General features: G+C 39.3%; 1 protein-coding gene across 1 annotated transcript in view; it reads right to left on the bottom strand.

Annotated features, from left to right (window-relative positions):
• Positions 1-465: 465 nt before the first annotated feature.
• The window catches only part of IREB2 (iron responsive element binding protein 2), a 65639-nt gene continuing 45193 nt past the window's right edge, over positions 466-20911 (bottom strand). The window contains exons 11-22 of the mRNA XM_039469135.2: positions 19596-19712; positions 18426-18585; positions 17451-17586; positions 15641-15725; positions 15114-15270; positions 14677-14801; positions 13292-13396; positions 13058-13200; positions 8809-8956; positions 8601-8723; positions 4841-5026; positions 466-3812 (exon numbers count right to left, since the gene is read on the bottom strand). Coding sequence (XP_039325069.1) covers positions 3702-3812; positions 4841-5026; positions 8601-8723; positions 8809-8956; positions 13058-13200; positions 13292-13396; positions 14677-14801; positions 15114-15270; positions 15641-15725; positions 17451-17586; positions 18426-18585; positions 19596-19712 — 1596 coding nt within the window. The 3' untranslated portion in view covers positions 466-3701. The remainder of the gene's footprint in view (positions 3813-4840; positions 5027-8600; positions 8724-8808; positions 8957-13057; positions 13201-13291; positions 13397-14676; positions 14802-15113; positions 15271-15640; positions 15726-17450; positions 17587-18425; positions 18586-19595; positions 19713-20911) is intronic.

Here is a 20911-nt window from a genome sequence, read left to right on the forward strand (position 1 = left end):
AAACGCAAGTTACCAATATTGGTCATAAAATGGGATCCTTTCACAGATCATATAGATATTAACAGAATGATAGGGAAATATTGAAAAAAAAAAATGCTTACGATTCAGTGCTAACACCACACAAACACAAAATTCACAGTGACAACACACTAGTGACAAGGGCTTGCTCTGCCTCCCAGGATGGAGCGCAGTGGCATGATCATAGCTCCCTGCAGCCAGCCTCCAACTAGGCCCGAGCGATCCTCCTGCCTCAGCCTCCCAAGTAGCTGGGACTACAGGTACACACCACCACAGCACGCCATTTTTTTTTTTTTGGAGATATGGTCTTGCTATGTTGTCCAGGGTGGGGGGTCAAATTCCTGACTTCAAGTGATCCTCCTGCCTTGGCTTCCCGAAGTGTTGGGATTACAGGAGTGAACCACCTGCACCTGTCCCACACTACTACAAAATATAGCAAGAATCAAATGTGATAATACAATTTTCTTTATTAAAAATAATTTACAGCATCAGTAACATATACACAATTGTCATCAACTGAACTTTGCCTCCAATATATTTCTATACAATACTTAATATTACTGAACTTAAAACTGTTATACTGTTTTGTTGGCTTTAAATAATAAACAATGATTTTTAGTTACTTGAGATATATGGTTTCATAGCCACATATTATGTGTAAAATTGATAGAAACATCAGCAGTATCACCCTTTAGGGGAAAAAACACTGAAAAAGCCAAAGTCCATTCTCCTCTTCTCTCTCATTACTCCAATCAGACTAAGACAGAATAAACATCCAGTATCTCAGCATCTTCTCCTAAAGCTAAAGACAAAAGGAAGGTGTCTTCTATTCAACCACAGGAAAATGTCAGTCAAATAATTTCTCCTCATCCTCTCACTCATTGAAAGAGCAAATGCACACAACATTGTTACCATATATGCAGACAACTATGATTCTGATTTAGGTCTTAGCTTTACGTTCCTTTAATACAACTGCTGTTTGATTACCAAGGAAAAACTAAGCAATCTGGCTAGAGATTCTAGGACCTTCTAGTATCTTCTTTCAAATGTCAGCATGGAGAAAATAGTGACAACTGTCATCTTAAAACCTTTTAGGTATAACAATGGCAATTCAGTGGCTGAACATTTTCACTGATTTCATTGTATAAGAGTAGCAAAATATGAAGATGGCAATATGTAGCATAATGTTTTTAAAGTCTAAAAAGATGCTGCATTGGTAATGACCTTTGAAATTGTACTTTTAAGTTCACAACATTGATTTTCTTTTCTTGTGTGTCTCACATTATGCTTCCTTATTTTTGGGGTAACACAAAATTATCCAGATATAGTCAACAAAGATATAGACAATGAAAACTAACAGATACCACATTTTGCAAACATAGCATATGGCTAGAGGCAGAATTATAAGGTAAACATACCAAAACACACATCCATGACTCTCCTCCTTAATTTAAAACCATGTTACCAAGTTTTACCTCGTTGTATACAAGCCAAAAAATTAAGAGAACCTTGATTTGTTCCTGAAATAAAAGATTTGCTTGTAATCACTGGACTAGGTAGACTGGATATGTCAATATTTAATTCATAGTTAGCTAGCTTTACCATCATCTCCCAAATCAGCTGCTGAGGATGCCCGTGCCTCTGCCCATAACTTATACAGAGTATGCTTTTAAAACAATATAGATTTGTTTCCCCTACACAATCTGGAATTACTATTTCTTAAGAGCTTATACGGGTATTTTATCATTCGACCTGTCATTTCTAACTCATGTTTTCATGTAAATTAAAAACACATGCAATGACAAATACACACCATACATCAAGAACACAATATAATTTGAAAGTAACAAAGAAAATACTTACAAAAAATTTAAATAAATCATTTTGTCAAATTCGAGTCCATCTTATTGTCTAAACACAGATTTGCAAAATATTTTCAAAAGATTGTATGATTATGTGCAAAGTTCTCAGCGGTCTTCATCCACTGGTTTGGTAGTTTCAGCATTTGCTTAAAAGAAGTAATTCTTTATATAATGTGAATTAATTCTGAATTGCAGTAACTTAACTAGGTCATAGAAAGATCTCCATGTGAAAAACAAATCACTACAATTAACCTTTAGCCAGCTAGGTTTAAAATAAACAATGGTATAGAACCTTCCATAACTAATTTTCCAACCTTTAAAAAAAAAATTGCCAGCCGGGCACAGTGGCTCATGCCTGTAATCCCAGCACTTTGGGAGGCTGAGGCGGGTAGATCAGTCAAGAGATCGAGACCATCCTGGCCCACATGGTGAAATGCCGTCTCTACTAAAAAATACAAAAATTAGCTGGGCATGGCAGTTCGCGCCTGTAATCCCAGCTACTTGGGAGGCTGAGGCAGGAGAACTGCTTGAACCAGGAATCAGAGAGGCTGCAGTGAGCTGAGATCACACCACTGAACTCCAGCCTGGCGCCTGGTGACAAAACAAGACTCTCTCAAAAAAAAAAAAAAAAAAAAAAAAAAAAAAAACAATTGCCAAACATCTTGTTGACAGAACATTTGATGTGATGGGCAGACATGCATATTGAGGATATACGGTACTCAGCAACAACTTAAGTGTTTTATCCTTACAGTCAGCTTTGGTTAAAACAGTAACATAACAAAATTAAGAGTCATGCATCGCAGGTGATAAATGATTCAAAATGACAGGAAATCAATTTAAATAATCAAGACATAGCAACACTTAAAAAATGCATAGGGTTGACCACCCGTATAATTAAGGGTAGATAATTTAAATGCCTACAAGAAACCAGTTCAGAGTTTAATGATTAAATAACATTCTCTTTAGCAACTATGAGTGTGAAATTTTGGTTAATGATACTGAAAATCCTAGGTTGTAAGAAGTTACAGTATTACATAGGTGAGCAAAATAATCTAATCCAATTAACATAATGCCATCTGGGGGCTTGCCAGATGGTCACAGCGGCAAACTGCTGAAAAATTAAAGGCTGCATCGTATGTGACACATATTTCCACTACTAACGCACGGTGCCACACAATCAGTTGTATTTTGCCACGGTCCACCTTCATATGTGGAAGGAGCCTTGGCTGGACTGGACAGAATGATTGTGACCTGGGGCAGTTCTATCCCTTGCAGTTAAACTAAGGACAAACCTGGTATATGACAAACAGAATGCCAGATGTGTCCAGCTCAGTTCTGAAAAGGAATTAATATACTTTAAAGGTCCACTTACAAATCAGAGTCCAATGACCACAATTTTCGAGTCTAATCTGGCTTCTTCTATTTCAATCTGCTACTCTTAAACCAACAAACAGTAGTACACAGTTTTATAGGTGCAAAACTAAACAACTCCAGGAAGGTTACTCATATAAGAATCTTCAACACAAATTCTGCCTTTATTTACAAAATGGTCTGATAAAATATCCCCCCCCATACTTACAGGTCTCTTCCACAACACACTTCACACGTTGATTTTAGCAATGTTAATAGCACCATTCGTAAATTATTTAAAATCAAGAAGATTTCATTTCAGTCACTACGTTGATTCATCATCATGTACATCCATGGATGAGAGAAGTGAGTATACTGGGACTATCTGCAGCTCCATGGTAAGGATTCCTGGGTCCAGCACAAAAGGCTTTGCAGTTACCAGTTATGAAAGGTATCCACGGTAAGTAGATACTATGAGAATTTTCGTGACACAAAGTTTAATAATCCTCCATGTTTGTATAATGTTATTTCCACATCATTTTCAAACGAAGCAATCACGCTGAATACTTTTCCAGTGCTTGTCTTTAAAGAAACAAAAACATCTTACGTGAGCAAGTAAATCTTGCAGGTGCTACCTGATGGTTAAGATCACCTGTCTTCACATTCAGTGACTATCCTTGCCACACATTCTGATTTCTCCTGGTTCTAATTTCCTATTCTGATTGCCTGAAACTTTTCTGCTGCTTGAAAAACACCTGAGATACCTGACCATGGGCTTCACAGCTAAGTAGAAAAAGAGCTGCAGTTAGATTCTGACTTATTAATTGGGGAAGTCATCCTCACTACTCATATTCATTTTACACCAAATAGTCACTGCGTGTGATCAGTAACTCCTGCTCTTCCCTTTTTTTCTTAGCTGTAAAGTCTGTGCTGCTCTAACCGAAGTTCAACTTTGCCTGATCTTTGGAGTGGTATATATGCCTGGGTTAAAATTAGATCAGGGGCCGGGCGCGGTGGCTCAAGCCTGTCATCCCAGCACTTTGGGAGGCCGAGGCGGGTGGATCACGAGGTCAAGAGATCGAGACCATCCTGGTCAACGTGGTGAAACCCCGTCTCTACCAAAAATACAAAAAATTAGCTGGGCATGGTGGCGCGTGCCTGTAATCCCAGCTACTCAGGAGGCTGAGGCAGGAGAATTGCCTGAACCCAGGAGGCAGAGGTTGCGGTGAGCCCAGATCGCGCCATTGCACTCCAGCCTGGGTAACAAGAGCGAAACTCCCTCTCATAAAAAAAAAAAAAAAAAAAAAAAAAAAAATTAGATCAGGACAGCAACAACTGAAAACCATGAAAAGGAAGCTGGCACTTGCTCAGTGGAAGTCAAGATTCCCCTCCATGTATTCTTTTTTCTGGTGTAAACATCCAGTTCTTTCCACTTTTCCTCAGAGAACACCAACTATTATTAACATAGCTCTAAGTATGATGCAAAGAGTCATTTTAAATAGCAACTTAACATTCTTTAAGTGATATTAGTATATAATTTACAGCAATTGATTCTTAATTCATAAACATCTGATAGAGTGCATAATCATCTTTGAAACATTTAGAGATACCTGTATATTCAATGTGACTCCGGGAGCCAGTTCTTCAGGAAATGTTAAAGAGAAGGTTTCTCTGCCGGAGAGGCCCAAGGAATCCGCGTTCTCTCCCGGAAGGAACTGAAGTGGGGCTATGCCAATTCCAATCAAATGATCTTTGTGTATTTTTTCATAACTTTCGGCCAAAACAGCTTTCACACCCTGTAACAAATGTGCGTTTTATTTCCTCCGTAACTTTCCTTCTGAAAGTTATTTACTGAGCATTTAAAGGCGGAGAAAAATCTACTCTGGCCTTTCTCTGAACACTTAGTTTAATACCTCATATTGAATCAATGTTCTATCAAAGTATTTCGACAGAAGCTTTCTATAGATTATTTTTCTGAATTTCTGAATTTTTATGGAGTGCTCTAAATTATTCTGACTCCCTCCGCTGCTCTAGGATTAGGTACTACTGCAGCTTACCACATCATAAAAGACCTCTATAAATGGGCCGGCTCCTTTGACCCCAAAATAGGGCTCAGGAGGATTTCTACTTAAACACAGCAGATCAAACATTCAACACTCTTGAAATGAAACTGAAATAAAGAATAAAGTAGGTATATGGGGCCAGGTGCAGTGGCTTATATGGTTATAATCCCAACACTTTGGAGGCTGAGGCTGGGAGTTTGAGATCAGCCTGGGAAATATACTGAGACCCTGTCTCTACAAAAAATAAAAATAAATAAATAAATAAAATAAAAAATAACAAGAATAGGCTGGATGCAGTGTCTCATACCTGCAATCCCAGCACTTTGGAAGGCCAAGGTGGGCATATCACTTGAGGCCATGAGTTTGAAACCAGCCTGGCTAACATGGTGAAACCCAGTCTCCACTAAAAACACAAAAATTGGCTGGATGTGGTGGCAGCGGAGGAGGAGGTCAGAATAATTTAGGGAGCTCCATAAAAATTCAGAAATTCAGAAAAATAATCTATAATTCCAGTTACTGGGAAGGCTGAGGCAGGAGAATTGCTTGAGCTTGGCAGGTGGAGGCTGCAGAGAGGTGAGATCATACCATTGCATTCCAGCCTGGGCAACAGAGTGAGACCATGTCTCCAAAATATATAAATAAATAACAATAATAATAAAGAGGGTATAAGCCCAGAGCAACAAATGGAATAGAAGGAGTGAATTCCATGAATATTTAGAGACAGAGACAGGTAACTGGTTTGGATGGCAGTGTTGACACCAGAAAAGAATGAAATGCAATTAGGGACTGATGCCAGTAAGGTCTGAGTTCGTGTGCAGCGCAGGACCCAGGAAGAGGACTGAGATTCAGAGGTATGAGGTTCTCAGAATACTAGGCGCATACAGGTTATAAGGCCACATAAAGCAGTAAGATCCAGCTCAATCCCCACTCCAGAAGAATAGAGGTTTATTCAAGGGAAAAAATGAGCCAAAGTCTCCAGATTTCTGTTTTTCAACTTTTTTCTCCACTGTCTACCTAAAAAGTCTTTTCAGACTTTTTTCCATAATTGTGTCTGCCTGTTCACCCCTCTTCTCTCCAAAATTTGAATACCACTAAGATGCCGTGTATCTTTCTATGTACTCTATATCTGCCTGTACTTTATATGTAAAAAGTAAAACTTTTTTTTTACCACCTAAGAATCAACTTTTGTTTTTTGGGAGTGCTATCACCCCTTTTTTTTTTTTTTTTTTTTTTGAGACGGAGTTTCGCTCTCGTTACCCAGGCTGGAGTGCAATGGCGCGATCTCGGCTCACCGCAACCTCCGCCTCCTGGGCTCAGGCAATTCTCCTGCCTCAGCCTCCTGAGTAGCTGGGATTACAGGCACGCGCCACCATGCCCAGCTAGTTTTTTGTATTTTTAGTAGAGACGGGGTTTCACTCTGTTGACCAGGATGGTCTCGATCTCTCGACCTCGTGATCCACCCGCCTCGGCCTCCCAAAGTGCTGGGATTACAGGCTGAGCCACCGCGCCCGGCCTATCACCCCTTTTTAAAAAAAATTTTTGACTCATTTTTTATGATAGCAGAAATAACGAAGAGAATACATTCTCTAGGCTGACAATCACTGGGCATAGGGGAAGCTTGAGAATAGCAGACTGAAAACGGAGGACTAAGTAGAAGGCTGCATCCTGAATGAGTCTCTTTCCTTGAAGAAGCTGAACGACCTCAGAGAAAATACAGATAATGACATACAGAATCTCTTAATGAAAAAGGCAGCTTATCTACCAGTCACCTATAGTAAGGTCCACTAACTGACAAATCCAGCTCCCAACCACAGCTTGTAATCAATCAGTTTTTTGAATGTCTAACAAATGGACAGCCAAGCATCACCTGCCTTATGTGGAAAGCTTCCAACATCAGAAACAAAGACTAAGACAATTTCCAGGATAAAAGGAACCTATACCTACCATTAATATTCATAAATAATACTTGTAATTAGTATATTAGAAGGATGAGATTTCGATTTATTTCCATACCCCTCAGAGTATTTACATTTTAAAGGAGAAATTAAAGATTAAAATAAGAATGAGGTCTGCATGATATCTGTGTTGCAGCCAGCCTTTTTACAGCTACAACTGTAAAGAGTACTTGTGAGTATGAAATGCAGAAAGCACATGTCACGTGACTCTCCTGCCCAGCAGATGGCCTATTTGCTCTGCAACAAGGAAGCAGTCTCAGGAGAGCTGTTTTCCTGGCAGACCGCCAGGCACCACAATCTCCTGTGCAGGGGAAAAAGGTGAAACTGGCCCACTACTTCTGAGTCTCTTACCCACTAATGGGGCAAATCGGGGAACATTAAATCAAAAGAAGGCAAGTAAAGCTAACAGTAGGGGCCGGGCACAGGGGCTCAAGCCTGTAATCCCAGCACCTTGGGAGGCTGCAGTGGGAGGATCAAGGAGTTCGCAACCAGCCTGACAAACACAGGGAGATCCCATCTCTACAAGTAATACAAACATTGGCCAGGTGTGGTGACTGATGGCTGTCGTTCCAGCTACTTGGGAGGCTAAGGTGGGAGACCTGATGCACCTGGGAGTCATGACAGCAGTGGCAGTGATCGCGCCCCCCGAGCTCCATGTGGGAGACAGAGACCCAGTCTCAAAACCAAAAAAAAAAAAAAAAAAAAAATCAATAGTATAAATAATTATTATGAAACAATAGTTTAAAACAATTTCTACTGAGCATGGTGGCTCATGCCTGTAATCCCAGTATTCTGGGAGGCTGAGGCAGGTGGATCATGAGGTCAGGAGTTCAAGACCAGCCTGACCAACATGGTGAAACCCTGTCCCTACTAAAAATACAAAAATTAGCCAGGGGTGGTGGCAAGCACCTGTAATCCCAGCTACTCAGGAGGCTGAGGCAGGAGAATCACTTGAACCTGGGAGGCAGAGGTTACAGTGAGCTGAGATCACACCACTGCATGCCAGCCTGGGTGACAGAGCAAGGTTCTGTCTCAAAAAAAAAAAAAAAAAAAAAAAAAACCCAAACCAAACCAGAATTTCCTTTCCTTCTTCTATACTGACTTCTTCACTAAGACTGATGTAGGTTTAACCAAACTCAGAGTATTAAAATGATACTAACTAGATTAGTACAAAATATTACCTAAGATCACCAAAAAAAAAAAAAAAAAAAAAAAAAAGAAACTCTATACCTCTAAGGTTTAAATAACTATAAAAAATCCAAATCCAAGTAAGCTTTGACACGATGTTACTGACAAAAGGGAACATTTAACACTCTTTGAAGCTTAAAATGATAAATGTTAAGATTTAATACCAGTAAATATGGTCCTTTGGCAGCCCAGTCTCTGGAGTTTCCGGAACCGTATTTCTTTCCTGCTAGAATAATCAGTGGGATACCTTCTCTCTGGTACAGCTCTGCAGCCTCAAATACATCTAGCTGTGGATTAAAACAAACACAAAAATCTTTAATACAAATTTTAATCCAGTTAGAAACTGTTTAAATACTTTGTGTACAGCCTCACCGTCTGTCCTGATGGAAAATGAATTGTTTTGGGAGCTGGTTTTCCAATAAACTTATTAAAAAGCTTGATATTTGCAAAAGTGCCTCTTGTCATTACAGCATCATTACCTCTTCGAGCTCCGTAAGAGTTGAATTCACGAGGGGTAAGGCTACAAGAAAGTAATGACAGTCAGTTTTCATTACCTATGGAGAATAATCACGTATTATTGAGTTGTAAAACTTGTTAAAAAATATTTTATCATGGAAAATTTCAAACACGAATTAAAAAAACCAAAACCATGAATGTCCACGCACCTATCACCAAGCTGTATCTTACGGATTCTTTGTTTCTCTACAGTCAACCCCATTAGATTATTCTGACGCAAAACTGAGATATATCTTAACAGCATACATTTCAGTATTTCACTAAAAGATGTAGACTCTTAAAAATCTTTATACCAAAAAAAAAAAAAAAAATCACAATACTTTCTTAACGTCAGATAGTCAATATTCAAATGTCCCTATTTCCAAACTATTTTTTATAAGTTGGTTGATTCAAATGTAGTTCATTAATGTGTCAATATTCAAGTATCACTATTTCCAAACTATTTTTTTATAAGTTGGTTGATTCAAATGCAGTTCATTAATGCATTCAGTTGACCTCAAGTCTTTTCATCTACAGTTGACCTTTAAACAACATGAATTTTAGTTGTGTGAGTTCACTTATATATGGATTTTTTCCCACCAAATGCTGACAGAAAACATAGTATTCATCACAGGATGCAGAAAATTGCAGGATTTACTGTAGGAATTCAGTATCTGTGGAACTGGGTATGCATGGGTGGTCCTGGAACCAATGCCACATCTACATTGAGCAATGGTGACACATGTTCCTGCTCCTTCTTCCTGCTTGTGCTCTATCTGAAGAAATGGCATCACTTGTGTAGATAGCTTTCTGTACCCAGATTGTGTTGACTGCTTCTCCATGGATCATTTAACATGTTATTCTACCTTCTGTTCTTGTAAACCAGATGCCAGATCCAGTGGCTTGATAAGATCTGAGTCTTTAATTTTTGGCAACAATGTTTCATTGGTCATATCTACTTCTTTTTTTTTTTTTTTTTTTGAGATGGAGTTTCGCTCTTGTTACCCAGGCTGGGGTGCAATGGCGCAATCTCGGCTCACCGCAACCTCTGCCTCCTGGGTTCAGGCAATTCTCCTGCCTCAGCCTCCTGAGTAGCTGGGATTACAGGCACGCACCACCATGCCTAGCTAATTTTTTGTATTTTTAGTAGAGACGGGGTTTCACCATGTTGACCAGGTTGGTCTTGATCTCTCGACCTCGTGATCCACCCGCCTCGGCCTCCCAAAGTGCTGGGATTACAGGCTTGAGCCACCGCGCCCGGCGGTCATATCTACTTCTATTAGGAGACACAAGATAGCCAACTGTCTTTTCCTGGAATGTTACCAGTGACTGCTCATTGTGGTCTAGATTGCTTATTTTATTTAGAGACTGTAAAACAGTGACACTATAATTCAATCATTCCTTCTTCATTTTTTAGCTAGAAAACTTTCTGGCAGGCATGGTGGCTCATGCCTGCAATACCAGCACTTTGGGAGGCCAAAGCAAAACTGCTTGAGCCCATGAGCTGGAGACCAGCCTGTGCAACAAAGGGAGACCTCATCTCTACAAAAAATTTAAACGTTATCCAGGCACGATGGTGCGAGCCTGTAGTCCCAAGCTACTCAGGAGGATCAGACAGGAGAACTGCTTGAGCCCAGGAGTTTCAGGCAGAAGAGGGCCAACTGCCACTGCCCTCCACCCTGGGCAAGAGTAAGACCCTGTCTCTAAAAACAAACGAACAGGCCAGGCGCCTTGGCTCATGCCTATAATGCCAGCACTTTCGGAGGCCAACATGGGTGGATCGTGAGGTCAGGAGTTTGAGACACATGGTGAAACCCCGTTTCTACTAAAAATACAAAAGTTAGCTGCGCCTGGTGGCACGCGCCCGTAGTCCCAGCCACAGGGGAGGCTGAGGCAGGAGAATTGCTTGAACCCATGAGGCAGAGGTTGCGGTGAGCCAAGATCGCACCACTGCACTCCAGCCTGGCGACAGAGCGAGACTCTGTCTCAAACAAAACAAAAACAAAAAACAAAAAAAACCCAGAAACAAACAAAAGAAAAACTTTGCTTCATCAGTGATTTGGTTATGCTGAAATACACTCCATACAAGAAACGCTGGTTAAAGAACTGATTATTTACCAGTTTTCAAACTAATGAGCTGGTCCTGACCCTGAGATCTTTTGACAGAAGCCTAGTGGTCTCTGACGGCTCCCTTGTTTTTGGTAATCTTGGTAATTTCTGGTAAAATCATGTACATTTTCCAGTCCCAGATCTGGAATCAATAATTTCTTCATGAAGCACTGGTTCATGGTACTGGGAAACAGTATTTAGAAATCATAATCTGGGTGCTAAGGGTGTTCATTGCTACTGGATTAGTAACTATATATAACTTTCTAGGGAAAAATAACCGAAACTAAGTATCTCAACAATCAACAAGCGACTCTTCTCAGCCTCTGATTTGGTTTTTTATGCAGAGGCAACAATACTCTAAATTTGTACCTTTACATTTCTTACTTCAGGATGGGAGTGGTGGGAGGTTTGAGTGTCTTTATTTTTAGAAAATACTGATTGATGAGGACTGCTGGATTAAATGTGCTAAGAAATACATACCAGAAAGCATAATAATTACAAAAATTGTACATTTGAGAGAAATGTTGACTAGTGTTTTTTTTTTTTTTTGGAAGTATGTCACAATTATGACCAAGATGGAAATCACAACAAAAACCATTTATGGGAAAGAAAACTTATTTCTCACCACTCTATAATGAAAGCTATGCAGTATTATCACGTCAAGATAAGCTATATCGTATTGATATTTATACGACATTTTGGCCGGGCGCGGTGGCTCATGCCTGTAATCCCAGCACTTTGGGAGGCTGAGGTGGGTAGATCACTTGGTCAGGAGTTTGACACCAGCCTGGCCAACACAGTGAAACCCCATCTCTACCAAAAATACAAAAATTTGCCAGGCCTCATGGCGTGTGCCCGTAATCCCAGCTACTTGGGACGCTGAGGTGGGAGAATCGCTTGAACCCGAGACGCAGAGGTGGCAGTGAGCTGAGACCGCACGACTGCACTCCAGTCTGGGCAACAGAGCAAGACCATCTCAAAAACAAAACAAAACAAAAAACAAAACACATTTTAATGAAAATGCTTGTCATTTTAATTACTCCAGCATCAAACAAGCATCCATCCAATAAGCTAATCAGGTAGCAGTATTACAAATTCTGCTTTTAGCAAAACTTTGTCTCTGTTGTCAAAACAGTGCTTTGATAACAGAGCAATTCTATGTGATTAATATAGAAATGAAATAAAATCTTACCAGTTTTAAATTTATATTTCCAATATAAATGGCCTTTACATTTATTGTTCCTATAAAATTTTAGGCTCATGAAGCAGAAAATTCATTGTCTTTTGATTTGATACACATCATTCCCAGCCTCACACATGTACATTTTATAGCCCATAAAATACACATTTAAATTCCTTACTCCAACAATGGGAAGTTGGTTTTAACCAAATGAGTAGGCTTCATTGGTAGGTCAAACAAAGCAGACTTTATTTCAATAAAGTAGCACTGAAAACAAAAAAATCTTATTTCCAATCAGTTGTTTATTTAGGGCTCAATTTAAAATTTCAATTTCGGCCGGGCGCGGTGGCTCAAGCCTGTAATCTCAGCACTTTGGGAGGCCGAGGCGGGTGGATCACGAGGTCAAGAGATCGAGACCATCCTGGTCAACATGGTGAAACCCTGTCTCTACTAAAAATACAAAAAATTAGCTGGGCATGGTGGCGCGCGCCTGTAATCCCAGCTACTCAGGAGGCTGAGGCAGGAGAATTGCCTGAACCCAGGAGGCGGAGGTTGCGCTGAGCAGAGATCGCGCCATTGCACTCCAGCCTGGGTAACAAGAGTGAAACTCCGTCTCAAATAAAAAAACAAAAAATTTCAATTTCATTTTCTAAAGGCACAAGCAAAGACAGGTCAACAGGTTCCCCTGCCATTCTCCATTCTTGCTTAAGACAAACACATTGGCAGTCAGATACCTACGATGATGTGTATTTAATGGAAGAATGAACATGACCAATAGAAGCCTCTTAGTAAGAAACAAGAAAAAAACAAACACATTCTAAAGCCATGTACACATACCCTCTGTTTGTCAAATACTTTGCGGCAGCACTATTCCTAGCGATACTTCCTGCAGGTGATATATGATCTGTTGTGACAGAGTCTCCCAAATATAGTAAGACATGGGCATTTTCAATAGGCAGGAGTGCAGCTGGCTCTTTGGTCTAGAAGGTAAAAGTTCAAGGCATTAACTCTTTATAACACTTCTTAGTTTATAATAATCTTTAAAAGATCAAATGGTAGAATAGTACTTACAAGTTTATCAAAAAATGAAGGGCATCTGATATAAGTAGACTTTAAGTCCCAAGGAAACAAAACTGAATCCGGTGCTTCTAAGGAATTCCACCGTTTATTCCCCATCTGTGAATATAGTTTTGGTTGATGAACCAAAGCAAAGATAAAAGGACTCAGAAAAAGCGGCGTATGAAAATGATCAAGGGAATAAAATACGTCAGAACAACAACAAAATAGGTCTTAACCATCTGGAAGGAAAATTAAGGTGTACACTTTTTTTTTTAATTAAAAATTTTTATTTTTGCACAGGCTGGTATCAAACTCCTGAGCTCAAGAAATACTCTCACCTTGGCCTCCCAGAGTGTTGGGATTATAAGCGTGAGCCACCACGCCCAGCCAGAACAGTGTATTCTAAAAGAATCATCACATATTTTAGACAGAATGATTAAAAATTTGCTCCTCAAATTCTAGCATACCAGATCTTCATGAACACTCTAAGAGGCAAGTTTCAACATAAACTGAACATAAAGACTTTACAGAGTCCAAAAGAGTAACGAATGTATAAAGATCTCTATATGTTACTAAAGAGTGACTAAGTATGCATCAGGTATGCTGTTAACATCTAAGAATATTATAATGGAGAAAAACCCTCTGCTTCTTCAACATATTTGTTCCATACCTAAGCTTTCAAACTATAGGCAAACATCTCACCATTACTCAGACCAGGCACAGTGGCTCATGCCTGTAATCTAAACACTTGGGAGGCTGAGGTGGGCAGATCACTTGAGTCCAGGAGTTTGAGACCAGCCTGAGCATTTTTATTTTTTATTTTACAAAAAATAAAAAAATCAGCTGGGGTTGGCGGCAAGCGCCTGTGGTCCCAGCTACTTGGGAGGCTGAGGCAGCAGGATTGCTTAAGCCCAGGAGGTTGAGGCTGCAGTGAGCTGGTTCAGGCCACTGTACTCCAGCCTGGGTGACAGAGTAGGATGCCATCTCCCAAAAAATAAATAATAAAAAAAATAACAAATATTGAATAATTTATCTAATTATTCTCTAAGTTTATTTGCCTCTCCCCAGGGGAATTTTGTGTTTTGTTCACTGATGTATTCAAACACCTAATCAATTCTTTCTTTTCCCCCTAAACTTTTATTTTAACTTCTGCAGTACATGTGTAGGATGTGCAGATTTGCTACATAGGTAAACGTGTGCCACAGTGGTTTGCTGCATGGATCACTAACACCTCATCAATTCTGGTAACTAAGCAATTTTCTTTTAATTATAGATTCCAGATACTGCATTCAAAATCATGTAATTTAAATTTTTATTCTATTCAGAAGACAAGATATATTAAATAAAGGAACACTGCAAATTGATTAAACTATTTAAGAAACACGTAAGACTCTTACCTCTATTTTCTCTTTTAATGCTTTAAACATGGATAGTATAACATGTTCTTCCTCAACCCGATGAACTTCTTCTCGACTAGGCCAAATATCATTCAGGTAAATGTTCTTGCCAGTAGGGTCAGTACCTGGTTAAAATTTTTGAACACGATACTCAGTAAAAAAACAACTCTCTGAAAATGTTCATACCTTTTCAAAGACATATCATGGAAACCAAGTAAATGATTCAACAGGGTGCTACATGTTTAAGCGGCTGGAAGAACTAATCACCTGCACATTTTCTTTTCTTCTTGTAAACACAGAAATTGATAACTATGCATTATCATAAGTTTTCCTGAAATAATTCAAAGAACAGATGGTCTAAGAAACATTTAACAAATATAACAACTTCGGTGGAAAAAAGTGTGTGTAGGTATACATATACATAAAGAAAAACATACCTAAAGGTTCTGTCTGGAAATCGATATTCACTGTGCCTGCTATGGCATAAGCTACCACTAAGGGTGGAGAGGCAAGATAATTGGCACGAACACAATCACAAAGACGACCTTCAAAATTTTTGTTTCCAGATAAAATTCCACAGGTAACCAAATCACCCTGAAAAAAAAAAGAAACACACACACACAAATATATTCAGTTCTAAAGATGGTACAAATCTGGATAATCATATGTAAACAATCTTAAATATTAAGGTCTGAGGGCAAGATTAACCAAAAAACATATTACTAATTTTTAAATATAGAACTATCCATCTTGTGAATAAACTCAATCAATTCCTCGCATTATTAAGGAATTATTTCAAGGACCTACAAATGAGTCTTTGAATCATTTAAAGATTCACAGGTTATTATTGCCAAGAAGTAGAGTATACAGAAACACAAAGACATCAATATATATTTTCTATAATTTAATAACAAAACTTAATTAAGAAAATCACTTAGATATCTTGCCAATCCAAACGTTTTACCTGTTTTACTGCATTCAAAACTGCTTCTGATAAGGGTGCTGTATTTCCCACACATGTTGAACATCCATAGCCAACTATTTCAAATCTGCATTAAAAAAGTGATTAAATAGCACATCACAACATTTATAGAGAAAGGACAAGTTTTATCTTCTATTTCCACCTCTGTAATAAGATTACTTAAGAGACTATTCATGACACATGGATTAACCTTCATCAATATATTCCTTTCACAACATTCTGAGCAATCAAGTCTAACTCTCAGGCATGCTATTTGCAGGGAATGTAAACCTTTGAAGAGCCTTAACAGCACTTATCACTGTACAAGAAAACTTCTCAAATACTACTTGCTAGGAATATAACATGACCTTTTTTTTTTTTTTTTTTTTTTTAAAAACAGAGTTTCGCTCTTGTTACCCAGGCTGGAGTGCAATGGCACGATCTCGGCTCACCACAACCTCCGCCTCCTGGGTTCAGGCAATTCTCCTGCCTCAGCCTCCTGAGTAGTTGGGATTACAGGCACACGCCACCATGCCCAGCTAATTTTTTGTATTTTTAGTAGAGACGGGGTTTCACCATGTTGACCAGGATGGTCTCGATCTCTTGACCTCGTGATCCACCTGCCTCGGCCTCCCAAAGTGCTGGGATTACAGGCTTGAGCCACCGCGCCCGGCCAACATGACCTTTTAAAACAATGGATAGTGTACTTCCATCCAAGAGGTTTAAAATGTAAAGTATCAGAGGACCTGGCTGTAATAACCTGACCAAAGGTCCCAAAAGAGGTATTATAATTGGGCACTCTGATAAGAGTAATCCCTCAATTATCAACCAATTAAAACCAAGAAGAGTCCCTGACAATAAATCCAAGATGATAAAACTGAAAGATTACAGGTATAATCCTCTAAATTACTCAGAGATAATATTCTAAAAGCAAAAAATCTAAAATTCATCAGTTTTGCACAGGAATTGATGACTCATATGTTCCAAAATACACACTGAAAACATAACTAGCCTGGGTCTGGTGGCTCAAGCCTGTAATCCCAAGACTTTGCAGGACTTGAGATGAGTGGATCATGAGGCAAGGCGTTTGAAATGAGCCTGGCCAACATGGCAAAACTGCCTCTACCAAAAATACAAAAACTAGCTGGGTGTGGTGATGCACACCTGTGGTCCCAGCTACTCAGGATACTGAGGCAGGAGGACTGCTTGAGCGTGGGAGGCTGAGGCTGCAATGAGCTGTGATTGCACCACTGTATGCCAGTGTGGGCAACAGAGCAAGACACTGTCTCAAAAACAAAAAAAAATCCCCACACAACTAGCATCAATTGTTTCTGATTACATTAAAAACACGTTACTTTCTCCAAAGTTCAGGGACAATTTAAACTTATGTATTAATCCAATAACTTCATAAAACTAAAATTAAGACAATTTTCAGCTAATAAATGCAAATGATAAGATTTCTTTCTTTTCGGAATGGACCTGCACAACTCACAGAAACTGTGTACACTTGGTACCGTTTCCTACACTGCGACTGTTACTTGGTTGTCCTTGTTCATCTTGTCTTTCCAACTAAGTACCCTGAAGCTAAGACCACATCTCCTACTTCTACGTATCCAACGCGGTGTTTTGCTCAGTTGATATGCCCAGTGTTTCCTGACTGATAAGGCTTCGAAAATTGTATGGTAATGGCAAGGCAGCAAGTAAAACTAAAGCATATTTTGTCTGCCTTCTCTATGTATATGACAGTCCCGAAGCAGCAGCTTCAGTACCTACTGAACACCAGCATCAGTGCAGAGAGACAGCTGCCACTTACCCCAGCTTGCTGAGATACGGCAATACTCCACTTGAACTGAGGTACTGCGTGACCATCCCACCGCCCGGAGACAGACTTGTTCTTATGTAAGGTTTAACGTGCAGACCAGCTTCCACAGCCTTTTTAGCCAAAAGACCTGCGCAGCCAACAAACAATGATTGATCATGGCAGTGTTTCTTTCCCTCTCTCACTCAAAGTGGAAGGTGAGAAATGACTTAACAGACCTCACCTCCGATTCAGATTAGAGAGAAAGTCTGAATTTATGAATTTATTGTCCTTATTTTGTCTACTTTATTCTACTAATTTGCTTCATTTATGACAAATTTAAAATTGCAGTAAATACACGAGTCTTTATGTTGAAAATTATTAAGATACAGGCAGATGACATTCACACAAATGGAGAAAAACGATGCACGTTTAAGTAGATATCAACAAAATATTTTTTTCTCTTTCTTCTCTTTTTTCTCTTTTGTTTTTTTCTAACCCGAACCATTTTTTAAGTCATAATCACAATATGCTAAGGGCAATATAACACATTATACATGGTTTTATACAACTAAGTAATTGTTCCAATGGGTATACGAATTGATTTCATTTACAATCCTTGCCAAGACAATGATCTTTTACTACCTTTATAATTTTTAATGAAATCTACCACACTGTTATGGCTAATTTCTAGATAATCAAGAAATAACTGCTAATTAACTATACTTCTAATTAACAAGAGAAGCAAATATCTAAAATTAATTGATAGGTAAGTTATAGTAAACAGTAAATTTACTTTCCGTGTAATAAAAACAAAATTAATAACGTAAATTAAACCCAGGCTCCTTAAGACCTAATTAAAATATTAGAAAGTCTCTCAATATCAAATGACACTGATATTCATGCATATCTAAGAAACGAAGTTAATATAACAGAAAAACTAACAATCATTTTGGGGAAAAAAATGGATAGCCATAAACCACAACCTACCTGCAGCAAGCATGACAGATGGATTGCAATTATTGGTACAACTGATAACTGCAGCGATGACCACTGATCCATGAGACAGCTTATATTCACTTCCTTCATAATGAATGGAGACAATGTCCTTTTGTTTTTCAGCTGCAATTTGGAAGCCTTTAAATCCAACCTATACAAATTTCCACAAAAATATAAACTAAATATTCTGGGTATGTACAGAACAAAAGACTGGCAGAAAACATAGCAGACACCTGACATTTGATGATTTAACATTAGAAATCCTATTTGTGAGTGATGCTGAATGCCCGTAACATTCAGTAATTGTAATTCAGCTGAAGCATGAATCTGCATAGGCACGACAGGAGTCTGGTGATGTTCAAGCAAAACTTTCATCTACTAAGCGAGGCCAGCTGACCACCCACAATCTAGTTCTTATTTGGCTTTGTTGTTCTCCATCATCCCTGCTTACAGTAATTCTCAAGGGACAGCACTAACTTTTTTTGTTAAAATGACCCTGAAGATTTGCTTCAAAGGGATCCTATGTGTGTGAGTGCAGTATAGGTGAAACAAGATTGGCTCTAAGTTGGTAATTATTGAGCTAAGTGACAGGTATATCGCAATTCAGTAGACTATTTTGTTTTTATACAAGTTTAACACTTTGAACAAAAAGTCAAGAAATCATAAAAAGAAAGGCTCTGAAAGGAAAGCCAAATACTAGGCAGGAGAATCGCTTGAGCCCGGGGGGCGGAGGTTGCAGTGAGCCAAGATTGCACCACTGCACTCCCGCCTGGGCAACAGAGTGAGACTCAGTCTCAAAAAAAAAAAGTTTCTGTGATGATGTAAATATTCATTTATCTATGCTATTCATCAACACCAGAGCCGTACGTAGCTATTCAGCATTTAAAAATGAGACTACTGTGACTAAGGAACGCAATTTTAAATTGTATGTAATTTTAATTTAAATAGACACAATCAATCTCTGATCCTCACAATGGAACTGGGAGTAAGCTTACCAAATGACTGACTTGCACATCAGCCAGAAGGAAAATAAGGGGGCTGCTGTGTGTGCCCTAATATATAAAGCACAGCAGTGAACTGAGTTTATGGGCCCCTTTGTTAGTTCTTTACTACTTAGTACAAAGCATGTTGACAAACATGGGTAGCAATAAAGTAACCTACCTTTTCATTTAAGCAAGCCTGGAAATCACTTTTCATATCTGTCACAGCAACTCTATCCTGAGGTCTTTTTGGACCACTAACAGATGGAACTATTGAATTCAGATTAATCTGGATCACCTAGGAAATGAGAAAGAGAAAGAACAAGGAATTTCCTTACTATAGATACCAATTCAAGCATTACTTTTGTTTCGTTTTGTTTTTGAGACAGAGTCTCACTCTGTCGCCAGGCTAAAGTGCAGTGGCACAATCTTGGCTCACTGCAAACTCCACCTCCCGGATTCAAGCGATTCTCCTGTTTCAGCCTCTCGAGTAGCTGAACTACAGGCACACACCACCATGCCTGGCTGATTTTTCTATTTTTAGTAGAGACAGGGTTTCCCCATGTTGGCTAGGATGGCCTCAATCTCTTGATCTTGTGATCTGCCCACCCTGGCCTTCCAAAGTGCTGGGATTACAGGCATGAGCCACCGTGCCCAACCTCAAGCATTACTTTCTAAAGCAGAATGAGTATACACATATTTATTTTAATGCAATTTATTTTAATGGTATAACATATCAACTCAACCCCAAGAAATAAAGATCTTAATACAAGCCGATGGCCAGGCACGGTGGCTCACACCTGTAATCCCGCATTTTGGGAGGCTGAGGCGGGTGAATCTTGAGGTCAGCGGATTGAGACCATCCTGGTTAACATGATGAAACCCCATCTCTACTAAAAATACAAAAAATTAGCCGGGTGTGGTGGCATGCGTCTGCAGTTCCAGCCACTCGGGAGGCTGAGACAGGACAATCACTTGAACTCAGGAGGTAGAGGTTGCAGTGAGCCGAGACTGCACTATTGCACTCCAGCCTGGGCAACAGCGTGAGACTCTGTCTCAAAAGCAAAAAAAAACAAGCCCATTTAAAGGCATGAAACATGAAAATTTGCTAAAAGACTAGATCAGCATGCAATTAAACTATCACAACAATAACTGTACTGTATATATAAAATCTGTGGTTTCCCAAGTATGTTTTCCCACAATGATAAACACTGTCCTAACAGATGTCCAATGATAAGATAGACGCCTGTGTCAGCTATCAACTTATTGCCCCTGAGCTCCAAATCCACCCTCCTTTGCCAGCTCTGTGATCACAGAGGTAAACTGTTGGGAAATATTTCTCCGTTGTCAGCACACAATATGAAGACTGGCCACTAGAGGGTGCTGAAGGGACACAGCAGAGTTGCAGAGGGTTTCACTGCCCAGCCTGCTACAGCCCAGGCTATTAATCCTCGGTTAGGAAACTGAATGGTATTTTGTTAAAAATCCCACTTCCCA

Source organism: Saimiri boliviensis, chromosome 2 (genome assembly GCF_048565385.1).
Source record: "Saimiri boliviensis isolate mSaiBol1 chromosome 2, mSaiBol1.pri, whole genome shotgun sequence".
Lineage (NCBI taxonomy): Eukaryota > Metazoa > Chordata > Mammalia > Primates > Cebidae > Saimiri > Saimiri boliviensis.